The sequence below is a fragment of the Chiloscyllium plagiosum genome, chromosome 22 (assembly GCF_004010195.1).
Source record: "Chiloscyllium plagiosum isolate BGI_BamShark_2017 chromosome 22, ASM401019v2, whole genome shotgun sequence".
Taxonomy (NCBI): domain Eukaryota; kingdom Metazoa; phylum Chordata; class Chondrichthyes; order Orectolobiformes; family Hemiscylliidae; genus Chiloscyllium; species Chiloscyllium plagiosum.
The window spans coordinates 20,906,241-20,931,523 of NC_057731.1; the positions used below are offsets into that span (position 1 = coordinate 20,906,241).

Here is a 25,283-nt window from a genome sequence, read left to right on the forward strand (position 1 = left end):
TTGACCATGAGAACCTTTTTCCACGTATGGAGTCAGCTATTACAAGGGGGCATAGCTTTAAATTAAGGGGTGGTAGGTATAGGACAGATGTTAGGGGTAGATTCTTTACTCAGTGAGTCGTGAGTTCATGGAATGCCCTGCCAGTAGCAGTGGTGGACTCTCCCTCTTTATGGGCATTTAAATGGTCATTGGATAGGCATATGGAGGATAGTGGGCTAGTGTAGGTTAAGTGGGCTTGGATAGGCGCAACAGAGAGCCAAAGGGCCTGTAGTGCGCTGTAATTTTCTATGTTCTAAGTATACTCCTATTGCCTTTATACTGTTCTTAGGAATCATTCAATTTCTGCTGTCTGTATCCGACATATGCTTCCTTCTTATTTTGACCAAAATCTCAATTTCTCTAGTCATCCAGTCTTCTCTATACCTATCAGCCTTGCCCTTCACCCTAACAGGAATATACACAGTCTCTGGACTCTCGTTATCTTATTTTTGAAGGCTTTCCATTTTCCAACTTTACCTTTACCTGAGAACATCCACATCCAAATTCTTGCCTAATGCTGTCAAAAGTCTCTTTCTTCCAATTTAGAACTTCAACTTTTAGATGTTGTCTACCCCTTTCCATCAATATCTTAAAACTAATAGAATTATGGTTGCTGGGTCCAAAGTGCTCCCTCACTGACAACTCAGTCACCTGCCCTACCTCATTTCCCAAGAGGTGGTCAAGTTTTGCACTCTCGCGAGAAGGTACATCCACATATTGAATCATAAAATTTTCTTGTACACATTTAACAAATTCCTCTCCATCCAAGCCCTTAACACTGTAGCAGTCCCAGTTTTCAGAAAGTTAAAATCCTCTACCATAACCACACTAGCATGCTTACTGATAACAGAGATCTCCTTATAAATTTGTTTGTCAATTTCCCGCTGACTATTCAGGGGTCTCTGTGGAGAGCACTGAATGTAATTCACAAAAATGACTTGAATGAAGGAATCATTTGAAAGAAACATCTTGAATATTTCATACTTTAGTCTAACTAATTACATTTTGATCCACACAAGATCAAAACCTCTTAAAGAAAACCCTTCAAAATGCAGTTATTTTCTAATCCTTAAAAACTAAATGGCAAAAATTAAATTTTTGACAGTTCATTCAAATGCCAATGCAATACTTTGCCTGCAATGAAGCACTTCAGAGATGGCCACTGCTAAGAAAGCTCTTCAGGCACATTGTTTTCCCCCTACAAATCTTCAGCAGATTTCTTATGTTCTTCGAAATCTGTTCATTCTGCTGCAACTAGAGATACATAACACTTTGCACTGAAATGCGATGCTTCATTAAGATTCTGCACTACAGATTAGTCTAAACAATCAGGAAATGAAGTCAGTCTGAGATTAAAACAGCTTCTACATTTATTGTTAAAGGCACCTGCAGTCAAATAGCCATACAACTATTTCAGCGATCTTCCTAAAATGTTTTAAATAGGTGTTCTTTCTAAGAAAAAAAACCCTCTTAACCAGTCATATTATTCCCATGAATAATCTTAACTTCATCCTTTGGTTCTCCAGACTGCTACTAAATGTTTCCCTTAGATTTATCGCACACCTAGGATCTTTGGGCTTTTAAACCCAAAGCTTGATATTCACCAACCATCATTATTTCTCATTTATTTTCACAAATATTATAAAAGAATAATTTTTTTATAGCCCATTTTTAAAAAATTTCTATCCCCAAATTATTGTACTTGAATGTATCCAATTATCAAAAAAAATACACAAACAGAAAAGCACAGGTCAGGTGAAGTCATACTAAAGTGATAACAGTGTTCCAATCAGAGCCATCTTCGTACTATGCCCAAATAGAGAAATGATTCATAGCAGTATCAGTGATAAACTTAGTCCTAAGTACTTGGATATTTCTTATTGTAAGGAAGTGCTCAGTTTACACAATGACAGAAAAAGACAGTAAATGAATTAAGCCCTTACAGTTGGAATAAAGTAGTTATTTTGATAGATCACTACTAATAAAGTACAACAAGGTTCAAGATCAAAATAAAAGTTCAGAAAGGCAACAGATCGTCAGCAATAGCAAACATTCATTTAAATTTCATACCAAGGGGACTTCAATAATTGATGTTGTAATATTTATTCAATCATCCATCGCATATAATCAAAATGACCTACTTTATGTGAAACATATAAAATCTAGTTCTCGTGTGTTTAAGTATGGCTAGTGTAAATACTTCAGCAGAAAACAAAAGGAACATTTAATTATTTTTTCTTCCAAACCAACATCAGAAAATTAAAAACCTAGTTAGCAGGGGTCAATCACACCATTCTCAATAACTTCTCACATCAGCTCTTCTCTCAACAGATATAAACATGTCTAATCGAGACATGTTTGGTTAGCCAAGAAAGTCTATAATGCTACCTCCAGGGAAAAATTATTATAACCATCACCTCCCACAAACACATGAACAGTCACAGTCTTTTAAAAGACCTGCTCAGGATGTTCCAAGCACCATTGTTAGAAAAATGCTATAGCCAAATTAGCACCAGTGTGTTTGCATATGGAGGGAAACTGAGGATTATTTATATTATATATAAAATCATGTAAACTGATTACTCAGAAATAAAATTACTTTCAGAAAAATGGTGAAACTAGCATGTGACAAACATCAAATAAGATGAACTGCTGCTTAATCTATATTTGATCTATTAAATGAAGATTGGAAGTTGACCATAAAACCAGAAGAACTCCCTGTCCCATGGAAAATCCTGTCCAGCAAAACAGGAAGATCAGGGCTAACTTTAAACACTTAAGCCACAAACACAAATTTGACAAAGCAGCACTCTCTCACTACTACACTAGCTATTTTAAATTTTAAAATTCCAGCTGGTCGAGATGCTATAAAATAATGAAAGGAGAGGACAATTCAACCCCTTCAAACCAATTCTACATTTATTTAGGTCACCCCTCGTCAGTCCATCAAAATGAGCCATCCTTCCTGATTTGAGCCCTCAGGTGATTGAGCAAGCTCCATCCTGGAGCCACAGCTCTTTTTACAGAGGTGTAACAGTTTCCCCAAGGAGGAATGTTCACCCTCTCTCATTCTGCCTGTCATTTATGGCAGAGTTTGTGGGGTAATGTTCATGACTGTGCTATAGCTTGTTGGATGATGAGTTGCTAAAGCGAATGGTTTGTGGCATATCCCTTGTCTCGGTCTACTTGTCAACGAGGCGCTCAAACATATCTTTAAAATGTTTTTTGTTCTCCTCAAGATCAGGTGCAATCCTTAACTTTCTGAAAACAGAATGCGCTTTGGAGGCCAATTACTGGCATGGGGATACAGTGCCCAGACCAGTGGAGCCAACTTTAAATGATCTGGGTGGTACCATGGTAGACTTAACTTCAATAAGGATGATGGAGTTTGTATGGCTAACTTTCCATGGGACTTGGTGCATCCTAAGAGAGACACCACTGGAATGATACCCCAAAACAACTCAATCAGATCATAACTGATTCGGACCTCAATTTATTTTTTGAAAACCCAAGCTCCTAACTTCTCCTGGTGCACTGTTACCTAATTAAAGTCTCAAATTGACCCAACATCCACAGATTTTTGTAGGTGGTGCACCTTTCCTGGGTTTCCCTGGGAAAAAAAAAATTTGCATATTGACTGAAGTGTCAGCCTTGACTGCCACACACACACTCCAAGTCATACGCCATCTTAACTTAGAACTAGCTCATTGATTCTTCATTGTCGCTGGGTCAAATCCTCTTCCTAATGACACTGTAGAAGTACCTACACGAGATGCACTGCAGTGGCTCAAAGCTCACCATTACTTTCTCGAGGACAATTAAGGATGAGCAAAAAGAAATGCTGATCTTGCCAGCCATGCTCCAGCGCTTAAAAATACTTTTAGAAAAAATAAATAAGATTGTTCAAAAATTGTACAAGTACAAGAGACTTGAGCGTCTTATCAAAGCTGTTGCCAAACTGCATTGATCCAGAAATAAACATTCAGCAAGAGACAATTTTAAAAAGGGAGACTGGAAGACACTTTCATCTTCAAGTAATGAACTGCAAAGGCTTTAAGTATCTAAAGCCGTCATTACCTGTAAACTGAATTATTAGTAAATTCAATCCAAACCAAGTAGCTTTTGATAATTTCACAAACTCCACACCCTCTTCAACAAGATTGACAAGAGAGTAGTTCAAATCAGGAAACCCCACTTACTCAAGGTTCACATTTTCCCTTGCAACTACAGTTTTGCTTTCTTAAGAAGTCAGTTGATCGCGCTCGTTCCATGCAAACTTTCAGTCATTTCAAATCAAAAACTGAGTTAAAGAGTCAGTCTTGTGATCGTTGCCTATCAGATACAATTATGTTTCGCCGCTTCTTTCTTCTACCCATTCTTCTATTCTATCGATACAGTAGATCTTCTGCAAAAGAGGTGAGGCAGGTTGGCACAGATTATAAAAGATTAAATTTAACAATTATTAGGATTTTGTAATCCTGAAAATATTTGGAAAAAATTGAAAAAACATTAGGATTGTTGACAGTTGAATGCTGCAATTGGACAGAAGACGCAGAGAAAGCTGTCCACAAAGCTATAATATTTAAAGTATATGCACCCCAATGGCAACTTTCAACCTCTCCCACCCACTTAAACCATAAATGCCTTTCTCCTAAAGTCCTATACTAGGAGATTCTACAGTCAATTGCAATGCTCCTTGCACTACCTAAAATCATCCAAGGATTTAAGAGTTATCCCTGGTCTTCACAAACAGAAAGGAGACAGGTAATGCATGACCAAGGTTTCCAATCTACATATCCACCAAAAAAGTGGAAATTTGATGATTAACAATAATATCAAAACAAAAATATTAAAAATATAGATCGAACATTTCCAGCGCGAACAAAATTTGATTTTACTGCAGACATTAACCAAGAGTTACTTAATTGTGCAAAACAGTTTACTCTGTAGTCAATCACGTGTGATACACAGGAACAGTGACCATACTTAATTTGCCAAACCAAAATTCACAAAAGGTAGAGAATTTGCTTATACTTCATGAAACAGACATTTTCAAGAGAATACACTATATTTATCTGAGGTACCTTTTCAGATGATCAAAATATTGGCCGAAGTGTTGGGAGTGAGTAGAGAGAGCTGGGGCTGAAGCATTCAACCTTGCAATACCTGCCATTATAGTCCCTCCCTGCCACTCAGGAAAAGATTTATTTATTTCCATTCTGATTCTTGTCTGTCAACCAATTCTCATTTTAAGCCAATATATTGTTCCTATTGTTTGCAGGAACTGTTCCAGGATGACCACCAATGCATTCAATATTTCAATGGCCATTTCCTTTAGTATTCTGGGATGTAGATTATCAGACCTGGTGAATAGTCAGGCTTTAACCCCATTCATTGCCTCAGAACCATTTTCTTACTAACACCAATTTCCTTCAATTAGGCTCTCTTTCTAGATCCCTGGTTTTTTAACATTTCTGGAAGATTATTTGTGCAACCTTTTGTGAGGACGGAACAGAAAGTTTGCATTCAATTCTTTTGCCCTTTCTCTGTGCCCCCTTATAATTTCACCAGTTTCTGACCGCAAGGGACCTACATTCACTAATCTTTATCATTTCACATATTTATAGAAACTGACAGTAAAAACATCTATGTTCCCTGCAATTTCACTCATTCGATTTTCCCCCTTGTGATCAAACTTGTGTTCTCTTCTGCAGAAGAGAAAAAAAAACCCAATTTTTTTTCTGGCAGTTTTATATGTTACCTCCATGGATCTCATACAATCCCTAATTTATTTGATAAGCCATGGTTGCGCCACTCGCCTCTTAATTCCTGTGTTGTGCAAAAGTGAGGCAAAAGACTGTTCAGATGCTGTTTGGTTATCAAAGTTTTAAAAGGGATATAAAAAAAAAAATCTTCCTCCACCATATCAATTCCCTAAAGGATCTTTCCAGATCTAAAGTTTTCCATTATTGCTAGTCACATGGATTTACTTTATGATTTGCATGATAAAACTGCACAGAATAATTGAACTGTAGCTAAATGAAATTTTGCATAACTGTTTTATAACATTACATATAAAAATAAAGACAGCCTGTCAATCTGAACTCACTTTCAGGGAAATATGAACCATAATTCTTTATCCACCTCAGTCAACATTTTTCCCCTGAGGGTTAGCTCTTTTTTTGAAGCTATGAATATCACATCATATATCCTACACATGAAAATATATATCCTACTGCTCCACCCAACTGACTTTTCAAGTCTTCCTGAATTTCCGGCTGTGTGAAATTTTAAGATGTCATCTTCACACTAATTCAAATGAACCACTGAATTTCAAAGAAAAGTAGATCTCAGTAATGACTCTCAAACCAAGTATATTCATCAATCCTTGCCTCTTCAAATGTTTACAACAGTAATTCAGCGACACCCCAGGTCAGCAAAATGTAAGTTAACATATATGGAGAAAAACTTCAGTAAAATGTAGTTGCTCCAGAGATGAATAATATATCTTTGCAAAATCCAGACATCCCTAAGTAAACAGGATGTAGAAAGTGATTTTAATGAATTGTTGACAAAGTCACATACAAGGCAAAGCCAATTGTACAGCTGGTTGGCTATCTTGCATGAAAATGTGGCAGCTAGCCACACAGAGTTAAGAATGTCAAAAATGAAAGATATGTGGCATTAGTGCTTAATGCATCCAGTCAGCAGTACACTCATTTACAGGGTTAGCACAAAAAAAAGAGCTATCTTTACAAGTTAAATTTTAAAAATTCTAGCATAATGGCTTACCTAACACAATATATGATAGAAACATCTTATAATAAAGCAGGACAGACTCCATACCAACATTATTATTGGTCAGTGAACACAATTTAAGAGCAACAAATAGGAAAGAATAAGAGAAATGAGGAAGCATTAATACGGTGAAATATATTGGGTTTTACAAGTGTCCTGACTCCCGACATCAAAATACTGAACAGATGAGGTCCGCATCAAATAATCAAAATCTATTTAGAGACAATGCTCTAAAAATAGGCAAGAGCAGACTTTTAAATCCCTAAAGACTGCATCCTTCCCAAAACATGGAATTGATGACTGCATTGTCACTACAAAGCACAAATATTAGCTCTGTGACTAAAGAGCCTAACTATTTCAAGTTACTTTAGCTTAAAAGTCAAATTAGTGGATTTATATGGACCAAAACCAAATTCTATGAAAGCAAAGATAAAAATACAAAAAAAAAATTAGCTCAGGCAGCACCTAAGGAAATAAGTGAGCATCTACTTCGCTATACAGATACTGCCTGTTTAGTTTTTTTAATTGGTTCACTACTTCAGCTTTCTAGTCTGCTTTATATTAAAGAAAACAAAGGATGAGTTACAGGAACCCAAAGTGCAAAAACAAGAAATAAAACCCTCCACAAGTTCTGTTGCAATCCCCTGACTTCGTACCATATAACCTTATTGCTAATTAATCTCTCCTTTCCTTCACAATTGCATAAACCTTTTTCCCTACTTTTTGCACTTTCATTTGTTCAGTTTATTATATTTCTAACTTGTTTTTGTTCTGAGGAAATGTCACACAAATATTATATTTATGGCATCCATAAAGTTTTAAAAACATCTAAAATACAATGTTATTAATCAAAATCTAATGATTTGTAGAATTACATATTTTGATACAAAGCCATTAATATTTGGTTACATAAATCAAGTTTTCATTATGTATGACAACTAGAGAATTGCTGATGCTAAATAACACAGTTAAATAATACATTCCTTATTAGCTGTATAAACATCTGGAGAGAAACCTTTTTTCAATGCATTGATCTATTCCATACTGGATCTAAGTGAATTAGTCCAAAAGAGGTTAAATCACAGCATAGCTTAAATGCACATGAAACGGCATGAAACAGGAATCCTCACTATGGCAAATTAATTTTAAACTGTACAGTACTAAAAGTTAGAAATCCTCATTGCAAATCAATTTCATACAAGTACTCCAACTGTTGTGGCCCATCAAATAAAAACAAGAGAATTAAAATTCACTTGAACCCTAATGCTGCATCGCACAGCCAATATTAACGCCCTGTACATTCCACAACCTTAAAGTGTGCATTGGTATCACACTTCTAAAGACTAAAACAAATTGGGCAAAACTAAAAGTGCAACGTGCATTGGTCATCAAATCGAGGAGATTTGGCTCGGCACAATTAGGTAACTTGTCATCACAAATGCACAAAATATTATTTGAAAGCTAATTTTATAGAAGTAGCTGACAATTTGGGAACAGACTGGGCAAGACAATGCAGAAATTTAATGCTAAGCAGAAACAAGTCAGTTTTAAAAACTACTCTAACCAAAATGCTATTATCAAGAGTTTTAAAAGGAAAAGACATGGATCTAAAATTACAATAGAGACTTGAAAACATTTTTGTTGATGTGTAAATGTTAATAAAGACTGTTTTCAATAGACACACAGACACACAGACACACAGACACACAGACACACAGACACACAGACACACAGACACACGAGCAGGCAAATAAGCAATGGTGGAAATCTGGAAATCAGCGAGCGAGTAAGAGACCAGAACAAGTTGCTGATTGATCTGGAGAATTTGGTCACCAGTTATTGGCACCAAAGGCCTTCTGTTTGCCAACAACTGTATGATTGGCTCCCAGTTAGTGCATCAACATATGGGTGTAAATGCTTTGGTGTGATGCCATTGGATCTCCAGAAAGGAAGGAATTGGTCTCCTATCTGCAATAAAATCTCCTGCTCATAACCAATTAGTTAGAGACTTCAAAATGTGAACCAGTGACTCTGTGCCTCCGTAAAGCTAGCAGAAGTACCCGAGAAGGAAGATCAAGGGCATGACATCTCAATGAACCCCAGCGCACAGACCATGAAACTGCTTTCTCGGTCGGTCTCTCTGACCATAATACCCTTTCTAAAAAAAGATTTTTATGTGCACACAAGGGGGTTTATGATTTTAACTAGTAGAATTATATGTAGATGGTTTGCCTGATGCTAGAATCTATTTGTAATTTATTTGCACAGAATCTTGCTATGTGCTATGTCAACCTTGGTCCAAACAACAGATAAATTGGGCAATTCTGCATACTTTTAGAAAATCTTGAAAATCTGTGATGACTCTGGGAATAGCACAGTTTTATTACCAGTGTGCTACCCTATTGAGGCATAAGAACAAGAATAGAATTCACATGTGCAAATAAGAGAAATGAGAGCAGCTAAGAGGACATCAAGAAAGAAGATGAACAATAATAGTGGGTATGGTAAAGCACTTGCAGCTTAAATAGTCAGAGGATTCTTAAAGAATGTACAGGACTGATTCAAAGATCTCTCAAAAGGAGAGACTAAAATGGACTCAAGGTAAGGATATAGTTTTAAATTATTACCTTCTATCAATCCTCACTCCAGAAATGTCGCTCAATAGCAAGCTATATTGTTGCATAGTAGGAGATTAAATGTAAAACTTACGACATGGAATTTATAAGCATCTTACCAGCAACCCAGAAGTGTGATGGAAATATATGGAACATGCACGATACAACTCATTTGCACACAGCTTTTTACAGGCCACTGAATTTTGGATTTTAGGAAGAATGACCAGATTTTCAAAGGATAATAGGTGAGATTCAGGGCATTGTAGGCCCATTAATTGAATGTTTAACATAGGTCACATAATTGCTTATTTTAGAGTGCCTCATGATTCCTTCAGAGAGATAGAAAAAGACCCAATACTATATTAATTGGGTTTTGTTTTAAAATGTAGAAGTAGTTAGTAAGGTAGCAAGGCAGAAACATAAGAACTTAGTACTTCATCACCTTATTCTACCAGACGGAAACTTCCAGAAATCAGCTGAAATTTAAAATGGACCAACTATTGGCTGCGTTCCCATCAGGAAGTTATTGACGGCTGTGGATCTGCTCAGGACACTAATGATCAGCGACACCCTTACCAAAATAAATGATCGTTTTCTTTTTAAAAACGCCTCATCTAAGGTAGATAGAATGCTTATACTGGAATGGTCTGCAAATTGGCAGATAATGAATATTTTAATTTTGTTTTCCACCACGCAAGGCTGTACTATCTTTAAATAGATCAAGGCCTGCACAGTACTTTCCAAGCAGTTCTGCTACTGAGAGGAGCTTAGCAGGAACATTATAGATGATAAAACTTATCTAATTGTTGGGAGAGTATGGAGGGGAACATATTTGTGTCAGCAGGTTTAATTCACTGGGTGAATATACCAAAGTGCATAAAATTGCATTTAATTGAGATGAAGTGTAGAATTATGTATTTGGGCTCCAAGTACACCGAAATCCCTCATGCAAAAAAATAATCAGTTAAAATAAACATCTTGGAGTTAAAGTTCATCCTTAATAAAAAAAGGCCATGACCAATGCCACAGAGCTATATCCAAAAATGATAGGTTGTATTAATCGACTTATTCAAATACAAAACGAAGCATTCCATTTGTCTCAAACAAGACCTTGATTCAAATATATTCTGAATACTGCACCCAGTTTTGGCCCTCTTGTTTGTTGACTGAGGGGCTTTGGAAAAAGGGCCAAAACCACAAGGATGATTCCCAGCTCAAATAACAATTATATCAAGACTTAAAACAAAGGCTATCACGTTATAGATGCATGACTTTGGGGGTTATTAGGTAGGAGGTGGTATTTCAAATGGAAGGACAAGATTGTGCTTCCAACAATAGATTTTAATGGATGTAGAAAAACATAGGATCATTCACACAGGTTACTCCATGGAGGGCCAGTTTAGAAGCCCCACCCCCCTGCCACCTGTAAACCATGTACTGATGGTAGCCATAGAACAAAGGGCCCGTTCTTGTATTTAAAGCAAAAAGTCTTCACTTGAGACCTGTAACCAGTTCCTGATAGAAGCAAAAATCTCATTCTATAAAAAGATAGTAAAACAACAGGCAAGACTGCCAGCTGGGCTAGTTCAGACTGTCTGAATGAATCTATACCAACCCAAACTTTTTCTCCTAATTGGACACTTTTCTTTGCTTCCCAAGAAATCATACAACTACTTCCCAAGAAATCATACAACTGTTGGGATGTAGGCAGCACCCAATCATGACCGTACACACCATGATTATATGGCAAGGGCTTGATAGACCAAAGGGTATTTTGTTATTGCTAGAGACTGGATGTTCTTAGCCAGAAAGGTATTGCACAATACTTTTCAGTCTGCAGACTTGAGTCAGTTGATACATCAGATTCACAGGGAGCAATTTCCCATAATATTGGAGTGAACAGTTTTGCTTAATTTTAAAGCGTGAAAACAATTACTGAGAAGTCCACATAATTAAATTCAATAAAAAATTGTTTGTCACTCACCTGTTGCTGCTGCTCAGTTAAGTTTCATATTGTGAAAGAAGAGATCGAATTTCAGGTGTCAGGTGATCAGCTGCCTTGGCAGCTTCCGTAATCGCCCTGCGGTACACTCCTTTTTTCTTTTTGTTAAACCTCAATTTAAAATATTCCAAAAATGGGGAGATTTTTGATACAGAAAGTAGCGATGTTGTAGGTGATCCAAACCAAGACACTCTGGCTTCCTGCCATTGTGGAGCCCCATTTTCCTTCTTGTTAATACTAATGCTGAGAACGCGGGCAGGCCACCAGGGGAAGCCATGAATTTTCCCCCATACTATATCTCCAACAGATATAGTCCTGCCTTCAGCTGTTACACATTTCATTACAGTTTTGGTGTGAAGTCTCACAGTTAAAGGAGGCACTGTCTTTTCTTCTTTGGAAGACGACGACACAGAAGCATCATCTCCAGGTGCAAAATCACATACTTCTGGCGAAGTCATCTCTGAACTAGAAGACTTCGATTCATCTAAACTATCATTACTACAGACTGATAAACTAGACGAATCTGCTCTTTTTTTCCTATAACTTAAATACACAGTCAGATCATCTTGATCCTTGCTTCGACGACTCCTCTTGTACCGCCATTGGTCCTCCTCCCCAGAACTCCCTGACGTCTCTACTGAACTCTTTCCTGTAGATTCTTCAGAATGAAGTGTACCATTATCTGATCTCCTTTTAGGCTGTGCATTGCTATTTACATTATCTACAAGCTCAGCCTTATAAATTGCAACACTGTCCCCATTACTGAGCCGATGAGGTTTTAACCGAATTCTAGGTGGTGGGATGTCTGCGCTGGAATGCAACGGTCTAGTCAGTTTTAGCTTTGGAATGGTTCCAGGTGGACTAGAGAATGACTTTTCTGGAAGAACCTCCATTTCCTCACAATTTGCATTCTTGTCCTGGTCCACACTTTCATTTTGCAATAACCTTTTAGGACAAAAGGGCTCAACTGAACCATGTACCCGTGAGGGAATTTTTACAACTTTTCCCTTACCTTGAGGAGTGCTATATGATATTTTTATCACAGGGCTTCGATGTACCAGCTCACCAGAAAATTTATCATCTTTCTTTTCCTTTTTTATTTTCCTATTTTCACAGCACATTACCTCAGGTTTTCTCTTTTCATTTTCCTCCATGCTAGATTTTTTCTCATTCTTACTGTTGTGTCTATCTTTGTCATCATCATCCTCCTCCTGATTTAGTGTGTTTTTGCACTTTTCACAAAGTACCTGCCTTGGTCGCAGTCTGATGGTGCTCATTATAAGCTTACCAGGATCGCGATTCCTTGACAGGCGTCTTTTTGTACGCTTGATTGTCCGAGGTGGTGGCTGGGGAACCCATTGATTGTAAGTCTGTCTCAATACTAATGGCTGTGGTAGAGGTACACCTTCGCAATAAGGTGGAAAGCAAGGCACAGTTTCTGGTAATGGCTGAATAGGTGAAATTTGTTCTCTGCCTAATGTGTTGGAAACTTGCATGTTGCAGAGCTGCGACTCAGTTTGACACACTGCCTGTTCTTTTCCATCAAGAACGTCACTGGCACACGAATTGGCGGCAAACTCCTCTTGCTTGGCAAACTGGCTTGGGAGAACACCATACAAACCAGACCTGGCAAATAAAAATAATTTAAGGAAAAAAAAACACAAAATGAATAGCCACCCTGACTCTGATCAGAATTCATACAAGTTGTGCACTGCACTTTGCTAAACTGCAAGATCATAGCTTTTAATACTGGAATTTAAATCTAAGCATCACAATCAAAAAGATCAAAATTTGGCTGAACATATTTGACCACTGAAGCTAGTTATGTCATATTTTCAGTATCCAATGGCCTTGAATGTCTAGCATAAAAGGTTCCTTTGTGGAGTTAACAAAAGGGCAGAGTCAGAAAATAGTTGCAGTTCAGAAATTTGAAACCAATGATATGATGGCATGCAAAACTATGTAGATACTTACCACATGATTAAAGTGTCTACAAAAAAAAGGCATTTTATTTAAAAGCAGGGTCAGTCTATTACAAGGACCAACAGCAAAGTGATAAAAGTTTTAAAAAAGCAACAGAATGCAATGGTGTTTTTAAACTTCGACAATGCTCTATTTCCTGCAAACGACAGGGAGGAAGCTGATCTGAACATACATCAGATCATATTTGCAAGTAAAAGCACCATGTTCAAAATATCAACTCTGATCAAGTCTGTAATATTTTCTTATGACAATGATGTCAGCATACAATTCAAAAGATTGATCACAACGTTTCTTTACTGTTTTACACAACTAAACTTTTTTTAAAATAGGAGAAATGATAAATATCAGAGTTATCAAGTCAAGGGGGTTGTGAGGGTGGGTGGGGGAAAAAGATGTGAAGTGATACTAAGTTAAATTTCCATCTTGAAAAAAGGAACTTGAGAAATTAAGACTTCTCACCCACAAATTTATGCATGACCACTAAAAAGTCACATTCAGAACATCTTACAAAATAGAACAGCAAGCTTCTTCCTCCATACCAAAATTAACAGGGAAGGTTGGGGGAGGGGGCACATTCCATGACCCATCCAAGTGGCCATTATGCATCTACAAATCTTGGGTGACTGTATTAAAGCCAAAATAAATATCATTGAGCATCTTCAGTAGCTATAAATGTTTGAATATTGAATCCCCAATAATATTGAGGAGTGATACACCTAACAGTTCATTTTCTTATTGTAACCTAAGCCAACGTCAGCCCTACACAAATTGAGACTGAACTCAGGGCATGCATTTTATTTTAATTGAGTAGACTCACCAGGGAAAAGGACTGCAACTGCACAGCAGCTGCTCCACTATAATGAACATTTTAAGTTTGATTTTGTTGCAGATTTTTTTCATGTCCTGAATTTGTTATTTTAAAAGAGGGAGACTGTGAAGGGGAACAAGAGGCCCAAAACGATATAACCATTCCCAATGTTGCAAAGAATGTAGAAGACAATTCCTGCCGGCTCACATCAACCTGACAAAAGGGTCAAAAATGGTAGGGCACTCAGTGAATATTCAATGCCAGCAGTACTCCAAGCACAATTTGAACTGAATCAAATCATATAATTTAATAGTGAAGAACCATGTATATTTTTCAGGGAAGTCAAAAATAATAAAGTTAAACTCTTACTTTTTAAAATAAAAAGCTTGCTATCTCTGAACTATAGGGGCAGAGGTCACTACTGCGGCTATCTAAAGCTTCAGTTTGAGGCATCACTTTTTTTTTTGCTGTTGCAACTTTTAAAAGAATGCACTGATCTAGCCAAACAAATTATTGTTACCACAATAGAAAGAGCAACAGGATATCAGAACATCTTGTGTGCATCACGTCTAGTTATCCTTAAACAAGTACTAATGTATAGCATCAGCCAGTGTAAAACAGCCCCAACGTTTTTTTGCCACAATAAGATAAACTTTACAAATGCAGTACATTAGTTTATGATTTAGGTTAGGGATAGTATGTGAAAGACAAATTGATATGACATTTATTCAAGCAAAAAGGGATAAAATAAAAATTGATGTCTGTGTTTACAATATATTAAGTTAATCAAGTAAATTCATGGTTAAGATGCATATTACATATGGATCTTTACCTTACTGCATTATAAATGAAAGATGGGTCCATGTACTGACCAGTAAGTAGCAATGCAAATTATTGCAATTTAAACTAAACCATTTGTAAAAAAAAAAGTTGCTGAAAAGTCAAAGATAATGGTGTCAATCAACAAACAAACAAGTAGGTCGTACAGCCGACACAACAGTTTACTGTACATTAATTTTCCTAAATAACATTTTGATAGTTTATTTTGGTAAAAGAGCACTTAATTACAAAACCTGTATAGAACAAAAAACAACTCTGATATGCTCCTGGGTGAAATTTCCAAAATATAGGAAAGGCAGTAGGGAAGTAAAAATATGGGAATTCCATTAAGTGGGTGCCAATAATACAAATGGCCAGGCAGAATGGTGGTACTGGACATTATAAAATAGTTCCACGTTGTTATAAAGTAGGTTACATTAAGTATTACTTTCTAAAGAAAAAAAAACACCCTTATTTTATGAGGAGGGTCATATCTGAGTGTGTATTTAATTTGATGTTAGTTACTCATTGCCCCAGTTGTTGAAGGCCTGGTGTTCACAGTCTAATCTAGGTGACTCCCAGCTCAGGCAGTATTGGGGGGGGAAGAAATTGGGGGCAGAAGAGGACTTACTTCTTGGCCATATCTATCAGGATCCCGGTGAAGCTGCTCCCTCCGAAGTTGGTGGACACCACCAAGGTGCCGCTGACGACGTGTTCCACCGTGACCGAGAGCTGGGCGCCCGCTCGGAGCCGCCCCACTGCGGGCTCCGGGCTGAGCGCCGCCATGTTCGCTGGCGGGGTAACGCCGAGGTGCGGGCCCTGGACCAGGACCAGGGGGATGGGGGGGGGAGGGGAGGGGAGGGGAGACGCTGCGGGAGCGGCGGCGGGAGCGAGCGCCGGCACGTGCCCGCGCCTCGTCCTTCAACCTGTCAATCAAAGGCCGGCTCAGTCACAGGGCCCGGAGCGAAGCGGCAGGCGCATGCGCCCCATCCCCGGAGCTCGAGGCAGCGGTGCAGCAGAAGCTTGGAGTGCAGGCTGTGCTGCTGGAGAACAGCTCCTTGGGGGGCGGGGAAGAGAAAAACACACAAATTCACTATTTCACATAAAATAACACAAACAAAAACACCTTTCATCCCGCCCCCAACGTCTGATCCACTTCCTCAAGCTCTCTATGCAATTTACACAACAAAACTATAATCCTCATCCAAGCAGAAATGTTTAGGGAAAATTGAGAGCCATACTTAATTAGGATGTAGCTGTGTTCATTCTTTTCATAATGGAAACACATATCACACTTCTAAACAGCTGCTGGCGTTCGACTCTTAATGTAGATAGCTTTCAATTATGGAATATAACCAATTAGTGTTCCGAGATCTTTAATAAATACGGTAAGATATCTATAGACGTCAGCTCAAATCTGGTTCTTGTGTTGGTCACAGGCCTATTGAACACAGCAAGCAGGGTTAGATCAATTGTGTAGTCAACTACCAACATCTTAAAGGACCCATGCAATCATTTTAAAAGATAATTGTGCTGCAAGTATAGTGCTTAAACATGTACTCTTCTACTTCGTCCTGTAAGATTAGGTTTAAATTACTTCGCAACGTCTGTTTTAAAACAATAAGTAAATACATCCAAGTCTGTACTGTACAATTAACAAGAAACTTTAAACTGGTCATTCTAAAACCGAGATATATGTACCTTCAACAAATCAGGAAGAGATTAAATAGATTTTTACTTTGAGAGAAACGCCTCAGATCACATTTAAAGGATAAAAAAAAGACGCCATCGTGTAAAAAGAGCAATAAATAATACCTGAGAATGCACCGACTGAACACTACACGTAGACGATTTCCTGAAGGTACACCATTTGAAGTCTTTAAAGCTGCCAGCACCAAACGCCCCACAGTGGCCTAATGAGCAAGATGACTAATAAGGCGATACAAACGATGTCTTGCGGAAGCACCAGATAGCGTCCTCTTGTGGCTCCATTATATGTCATTTATTATTGTTAGTTATGGTGCCACCAATACATTTAGCTCACTGGCGAGCGAATTAATTTACCCATTGCCCGTGTTGCTGTTTGACAACTCATTGCCAACATAAATATTCTTAAACTTCTGAAAGCTCCAAAGAGATAAATCAAAGCCAAAATGAGATCATTCATATTCGTGCAATAGTTTGTCCTCAACCATTTAAAAGCAACAGACTAGGATATAACCCAAACAAACTGGTGAAAGTTATTTACAAATACGCCCCAATTTAAAAACTACGAAACAAAACAAGTAAGCCGTTGGGTTCTCAATCAGGAACCCTGCACTATCATAACTTTTATGTTCGGATTGGACAACCAGTTCGCAAGTTTGCAATGTATTTGTTCAATCCAGTGTCACATTTTGAAAGATAATTGGATTGATGACGTAATGGAAGCATCTCTTAGTCAGCCCCTGAGGAACCCGGGTGACTGATTCCACTGAGGTTTAATGGCTTCTGAAATGGTTGAACTGTCCAAAGCTCAATCTGCAGAGTCTGTCACACAAGGGTAGGTGCTGCTTGTAGAATCAAAGGATAAGCAATTGAAAGATTTGCAGACTTTCTACAATACCCTGATTTTGCCTCTATATGTTCTTGACAAGGCTTCGTCATGTGTTCCTTTCAGTGGGCTCCCTCCTTCACAAACAAGCTCTTCCATTTGCTATGAAGTTGTATGCTCGCCTGTCAGAAGAACAACTGCCGACCATGGGACTGTTAAAAAGAAAGCAATACTCAATGCTTACGAGTTTGTCCCTGGAGCTTAATAATTAAATAAATACAAGAAGTAAGCCTCATCCGACATTTGAAAAATTTGCAGGAGCAAAAGTAAATGCTACATTGATCACTGAAGACAGAGATTTAAAAATTATGAATTTAAGAGAAATAATGATAATGGAAGTATTAAGAAATAGTATTCCAGCAAACCATAAGACTTATTTAGGTAGGTCTCAAGTATCAAAGATCCAAGAAGCAGCCATTCTGGCAGAGTTTAATGATATCTTACGTAAAGAATTGCACGTGGAGAGATGGCCACATGGGCATACACCAGGAAACTGGAGGAATAAAATTCTGCACGTGCAAGAGGCACTAGTTTTATGGAACAAACAGAAGCATGCCAAAATAATAAAGAAGAAAGGTTATAATCCAAAGGTGAATCAAGAAAGTAACATCATTCTATTGCAATAAGAATGAACATGCCAAAGCCAATGGGTGAAAATTAAATGAAAGACTGATTGTAGTGTTGGAATGCCTAAGAAACGCTCAGAACAGAGCACATCAGAAAAGGAGATGTATATTAAAACTGTGGCTGTAGTACAAAGGAGATGGTTTCCTTAGCATCTACCAAGAAGATACTGATGACATAGGATAATCAAGAATGTTTTTCCTTAAGTATTGAAAAGAGAACTGGACCACTGGTGCTCTGAATATTTTGTCTTGAAGGGAGAGCTATCTTCTTATTCATTAAATCAAGGAGAAAACCATGAACAACATTTAGAGACATGGTAGCAAGTCAGTTGCTAATGCTGGCTGATGATACAAATTTCCCACCAGATAAGTAAATGACAGAGAAAATATTGTTTGGAAATATATATTTGATTTAATTTGATTTGATTTGTTGCAGTCACATGTACCTAAGTGCAGTGAAAAGTTTTGTTTGTGAGCAGTACAGGCAGATCATAGTAAGCAAGGACATGCAGACCATTGGATCATAGATCATAGCGTCTCTACAGTGTAGAAACAAGTCCTTCAGCCGAACAAGTCCACACAGACCCTCTGAAGAGTATCCCACCCAAACTCAATCCCCTACCCTATTGCTCTACATTTACCCGTTAGACAGAATGAGGCAGACAGGTTATACAGCACAGGTGGTGTGTGAAGCAAGATCACCAATAGTTGACCTTAGACAGTCTAATCATTAGTCTAATAATGGCAGGGAAGAAGCCGTTCTTGAACCTATTGGTGTATGCGTTCAAGTTTCTGTGTCTTCTACTTGATGGAAGAGTTTGTAGGAGAGCATTACTGAGGTGAGATGATGATGTTGACAGCCTTTCCGCAGCAGCGAGAAGTGTAAATGGAGTCCATGGGTGGAAGGTTGGCTTCCATGATGGTCTGGGCTATGCACACTACCTTCTGTAGTTTCTTACAGTCCTGGACAAAGTGGTTGCCATTTCAGGCCATTATGCACCCAGATAGAATGCTTCCTATGGTGCATCTTTAAAAGTTGGTGAGGGTCTTTATGGACATGCTGAATTTTCTAAGCCATCTGAGGAAGAAGAGGCATTGTTGTGCTTTCTTGACCCGTCTACATGGGAAGTCCAGGACAGTTTGTCAGTTATCATCACTCATGGGAATGTGACTCTCTCAACCCTCTCAACCCCTGCTCCTTTGATGTAGATGGGTACATGTTCTCTTCATTTCTTTCTGAAGTCGATGATCAGTTCTTTTGTTTTGCAGATGTTGTGAGAGAGGTTGTTACCATTGCACCACACCACCAACCCCTCCATTTCCTTTCTGTATTCTGACTCGTTGTTGTTTGATACCCATCCTACCATGATTGTAACATCAACAAACCTGTAGATGGCATTTGTTTGGAATTTGGCTACACAGTCATGGATGTACAGGGAGTACAGTAGGGGAGTAAGAAGGCATCCTTTGGGGGCTCCAATGTTGAGTGTTATTGTGGAAGAGGTGCAGTTGTTTACCTTCACTGATTGTGATTTATGGGTCAGGAAGCTGAGGATCCAGTTGCAGAGAGTGGAGCGAGACCTAGGTATCAGAGTTTTCAGATAGGTCTTGAGGGGTTTATGGTGTTGAAAGTGGAGCTGTCGTCAATGAGTGGGAATCTGATGTAGATGTCCTTGTTGTCCAGATGTTCCAGGAATGAGTGCAGGACTAGGGAAATGGTGTCCACTATAGACCTGTTACATCATTAGATAAATTGCAGGGGAATAAGGCAGGCTTGGAGGCTAGAGTTGATGTGAGCCATGACCAGCCTCTCAAAACTCTTCATGGTCATGGAGGTCAAAGCCACTGGGTGGTAGTCATTAAGGCATGTTGCATTTGCTTTCTTTGGTATTGGGATGACTGTGGTCTTCTTGAAGTAGATGGGGACTTTAGCTTGTAGGAGGGAGAGATTGAAGATATCAGTGAGTCCCTCCAGTATGACGGTTACAATCCAACATTATTATGCAGAGTTGGATCGAAGAGTGACCTAGTAAAGTGAAACGTTATAGTTGAAGTTGTGCAATAAATCCCTGTGGAATGAATTCATTTTATCTTGGGGACTTAGCTGCTGGAATCGAACCTGGGCCCCTGGCCCTCTGAGGCAGCAGTGCTAACCACTGAGCCTCTGTCCCAGCCTGGGTCCTATTTTCTCTCTAGTTATTCTTTTTCCTTTAATATACTGAAAGAACATTTTTGAATTCACCTTAATTTTCTTAACCAAAGCTATTCCATGTCCCCTTTTCATCCTCCTGACTTCCTTCTTCAATAAACTCTGTATTGCCTTTACATTTCCAGGATTCCCTTGATCCCAGCTGTCTCTACCTGAGCCACACCTCCTCCTTTTCACTTGAGTAATTTTCAAAGATTTGCTACCCTCTGGGGCAGATTGGAAAATAGCAAATATGACGGCACTGTTTTGAAAAGAAGGTAGACAAAATCCTTTCCCTCATATGGAGCAGGTGAATGCTCTCTCCCCAGTGTGACTGGAGTTTGCATATTCTCCCCATGTCTGCGTTGGGTTCCTCTGAGTGCTCTGGTTTCCTCCCACAATCCAAAGATAGTGGAGCAAAATTGCCCATAGTTTTCAGGGATGTGTTGGTGAGGTGCAATCATCATGGGTAAATATAGGATAATAGGCTGGGGGAATGGGCCTGGGTAGGTTACTCTTTGGAGGGTCTGTGTGGACTTTGTGGGCCGAAGGGCCTATTTCCACACTTTTGGGATTCTATGATTCTATTCTATGGTTCAAAGATATTGGCCTCACTGAGGGTGGTGGGGCAACAAACAATGATAAAATAAACTGAAATGTTATGGGAGGAACATTGTGGATTGTTTCTTATTTGGAAAGTGTCTCTTTCGAAATGGAATCAAAACAATGGCAAAGAGTTATTTGAAAGATAAAGCACTACTGAGGAAATGGAGGTCCCTTGAATATCAGGCAATGAAGAATAGGTAGTAGTCCAGCAGGTAGCAGTTCCATCTGAGTAGCATACTTCTTTTTATGATTTCCCATGAAATTGCAAGGGTGAATAATTAAGATATTAGGAAAACACAGAATAAAATATTAATACTTTTTTTGGACCAACATTGCATTTTGTGATTGAATTTTTCAAGACACACCATACATATCTTGTAATGGGGAAATCCTAACCAGCCATTAAACCTGCACTTTTAGTTCTAATACAAGCTTTTGAAGAATTGTTTACAAGGGCCTTAATACGCTGTGTAGGACCCTAACCTAAAACTAGGAGTGAGAATCAGTATTTTTTATCAATTATGAATGAGTTGACAGGATTTTCAAAAGCAGTGCCTTTTGTAAAATATACAAAATGACAGAGGACAAGTGAGTTCAATTTTTTTTACAAGATATAAATTACCCAAAGAAATGCAATCATATCAAAGTTCAAATGTCTCAAATATCCAAGAAAATGATAAAGTTTGGGAATTAAAACAATTTGGAGAAAATGAGGACTGCAGATGCTGGAGATCAAAGTGTGTGGTGCTGGAAAAGCTCAGCCAGTCAGGCAGCATCCAAGGAGCAGTCAACATTTCGGGCATAAGCCCTTCATCAGGAATTAAAACAATTTACATCATCATCTTGCCACCCAAAATTTCAAGGAACATTAGAAAGATGGTATCAAATTTGAAAGCCCTTGAATAGAGCTATTGTCCAAAACAGTCTCTTGAATGGAGTAAAAGAATTCACTTGTGATTATTTGCTATTTGGGATGCTGCAATAAATCAACATGATTCAGTCCTTTTGAACTGATATATGGACATAAGTTTTGAGAACCTCTTAAAATGACTAAAGAAAAAAAAAATAAACCAAAGCTCTGGAACCTTTGATTCCAGTCTCACGTGACTGTCTGTGTGGAATTTTTACGTTCTCCCCATCTCTGCCTGGCTTTCCGTTGGGTGCTCCAGTTTCCTGCCACAACCCACAGTGGGCGGCACGGTGGCACAGTGGTTAGCACTGCTGCCTCGCAGCGCCAGAGGCCCGGGTTCAATTCCCGACTCAGGCGACTGACTTGTGGAGTTTGCACGTTCTCCCCGTGTCTGCGTGGGTTTCCTCCGGGGGCTCCGGTTTCCTCCCACAGTCCAAAGATGTGCAAGTCAGGTGAATTGGCCATGCTAAATTGCCCGTAGTGTTAGGTAAAGGGGTAAATGTAGGGGTATGGGTGGGTTACGCTTCGGCGGGTCGGTGTGGACTTGTTGGGCCGAAGGGCCTGTTTCCACACTGTAAGTAATCTAATCTAATCTAATCCAATGTCCAAAGATGTGCAGTCTGGATGAATTGGTCATGCAAAAACTGTCTTGCAATGTCGAGGGATATGCAGGTTACATGAATTAGCCCTGATAAATGCAGGGCCATGGAGATAGTCTGGGATGGTCTTTGGAGGGTTGGTGCAGACCTAAAGGGCTGAATGGCGTCTTTCCATACTGTAGGGAGTCTATGATTCTATGACTATGTTTTCAGCCCAAGTATTTGAAAAGCGTTCAACAATCAATGAAAACTGGAGCAGAAAAAATCTAGGATTGGAAATTTTGCTACTGGAGACAATGTATTAGCATTATTACCTGTCTCTAGAGGTTCACTGCACCTTATCATATCATAAAGCAACTCCATTGTGTGAATTATGTAATGAACACTTGCAAATAGGAGGAAAGATCACCTAGAGTGTTATGTTAATAACTTAAAGGGATATTATCAGACAGGATAGTGAAGATAAAATCCACCTTCCAGACCTGAGTGATTCTCCCACCACTGGGCCCATAACATCCCATTCCCTACACTTACCTTCCCCACCTCTATGTAGAGCCACATTTCGGCTGCCTGTTCTGACTTACCTTAACATGTGGTTCCCATGCATCTTTTACATTAGCACCTTACCCCTACCCCAGCTGGTAACCTATCAAATTGACACCTCTATTTAACTGGCACCACAATACCCTACCTACTTGGCACTTGATTTACCTGGCATCCATTTGACACCCAATCCTCCAAGCATCTTAACCACCTACCTCAGGTACTTAACCTTTGTCAGCAGATGTTATAAAGTGTCTGTCAGACCTTTAAGTTTCAAAATACGGCAGCTGACTGCTGTCGGCTCTATGAGAGATCTATCAGCCTTTCTGAGGGACCATAAGGTACAGGTGCAGAATTTTGCCCATTGAGCTCATGTTGCCATTCGATCGTGGCGAATATGTTTCTCAATCCCATTCTTCTGCCTTCTCCCCATGACCCTTGATCCCCTTACTAATCAAGAACCTATCTATCTCTGTCTTAAACACATGGTATGGTGGCTTAGTGGAGGGCGGCACGGTGGCTCAGTGGTTAGCACTGCTGCCTCATAGTGCCAGTGATCCGGGTTCGATTCCAGCCTCAGGTGACTGTCTGAGTGGAGTTTGAACATGCTTCCCATTTCTGCGTGGGCTTCCTCTGGGTGCTCTGGTTTCCTCCCACAGTCCAAAGATGTGCAGGTCAGGTGAATTGGCGATACTAAATTTCACATAGTGTTCAGGGATGTGTAGGCTAGGTGCATTGATCGAGGTAAATGTAGAGTAATAGGAGAATGGGTCTGGATAAATGTAGAGTAATAGGAGAATGGGTGTAGGTGTGTTAGTCTTCGGAGGGTTGGTGTGGACTCCACACTATAGAGATTCTACCTCTACGCTCAATGACTTTGTCTCCAGAGCCTTCTGTAGCATTGAGTGTACATAGTCGACACCACCTGGCTGAAGAAATTTCTCCTCATCTCAGTTCTAAAGGATCATCCCTTCACTTTGAGGAAATGCTCTTGGATCCTAGTTTCTCCTACTAGTAGAAACATAGTATTCTGTAAGTTTCAAAAAGAATGCTTTCTCATCTTCCTAACTCATTCGACTACAGAGGACCCAGAATCCTCAATTGCTCCTCATATGACAAGCCCTTCATTTCCAGGATCATTTTTGTAACACTCTTTTGATCCTGTACAATGTCAGCACATCCATCCTTAGCTCTGGTGCCAACACTTCACAATATTTCAAATGTGGTCTGACCAGAGCCTTATAAAGCTTCAGAAATACATCTCTTGTATTTTAGTGTTCTTGAAAGGAATGCTAACATCACGTTTGCCTTCCTAACTGCAAATGGAATCTGCATGTTAGACTCAAGAGAATCGTGAACCAGGATTCCCAAGTCCCTTTGTGCTTCATATTTTCGAAGCCTTTCCCCATTTAGAAAATAGTCTATGCCCCATCCTTCCTGTCAAAGTGCGTAACCTCACAATTTCCCACTCTCCGAGCCTGTTCATGTCTTTCCGCAGATTCTTTGCTTCCTCAACGTTATCTGTTCCTCCACTTCTCTTTGTCATCTGCAAACTTAGCAACAATGCTCTCAGTTCCATCATCAAGGTCGTTAATGTAAAACGTAAATAATTGTAGTTCTGACACTGACCCCTGCAAACTCCACTTGTCACCAGCTGACAGCCTGAAAAGATATTTTTCCAGTCAGCCGTCCTCAATCCAAACTAGTATTTTACCCCGAATACCATGGACTTTTATCTTATTTAGCAGTGTCATGTGCAGCACCTTGTCAAAAGCCTTCTGGAAATCCAAATAGATCAAGTCCACTGACTCACCTTCATCTATCTTGCTTTTTACTTCCTCAAAAAATTCTAACAGATTTGTCAGGCATGACGTCTCCTTGATGAAACTGTGCTGACTCAGCCCTGTGTTACCATGCACTTCCAAATACTCTAAACACTCAACCCTGAGCAGCATTTCCTGTCAGAAATCTGGAGCTTCCTTCTTTCATGAAAAAGAAGAGCAGGAGTAGCAACTGTATGAGATTGCCACTAATATATGGACATGAGGTGAGAGAACCCCTTAAAATAATTAAAGAAAGAAAACTATAAAGTAAGCTCAGTGACTATGTTTGTAGTCTAAGCTTTGAGTTTCAATGAAAAACTAAATATAGCAT

The 25,283-nt window shown here is 39.0% G+C and overlaps 1 protein-coding gene across 4 annotated transcripts in view; it reads right to left on the reverse strand.

The window, feature by feature from the left end:
- Positions 1-17,232, reverse strand: part of pwwp2b (PWWP domain containing 2B) — a 43,705-nt gene extending 26,473 nt beyond the window's left edge. The window contains exons 1-4 of one of the 4 annotated variants that reach the window (XR_006314915.1): positions 16,880-17,231; positions 15,696-16,121; positions 11,437-13,080; positions 4,239-4,444 (exon numbers count right to left, since the gene is read on the reverse strand). Coding sequence is in view for 3 of the 4 variants with exons in the window: in XM_043712557.1 (XP_043568492.1) it covers positions 11,454-13,080; positions 15,696-15,850 (1,782 nt within the window). In the remaining variant the exon portion in view is untranslated. Of the gene's footprint in view, positions 1-4,238; positions 4,445-11,436; positions 13,081-15,695; positions 16,122-16,305; positions 16,431-16,879 lie in introns of those variants that run through there. The other 3 variants (XM_043712557.1, XM_043712556.1, XM_043712558.1) reach the window with 3 other exon arrangements.
- Between the last annotated feature and the right edge of the window lie 8,051 nt (positions 17,233-25,283).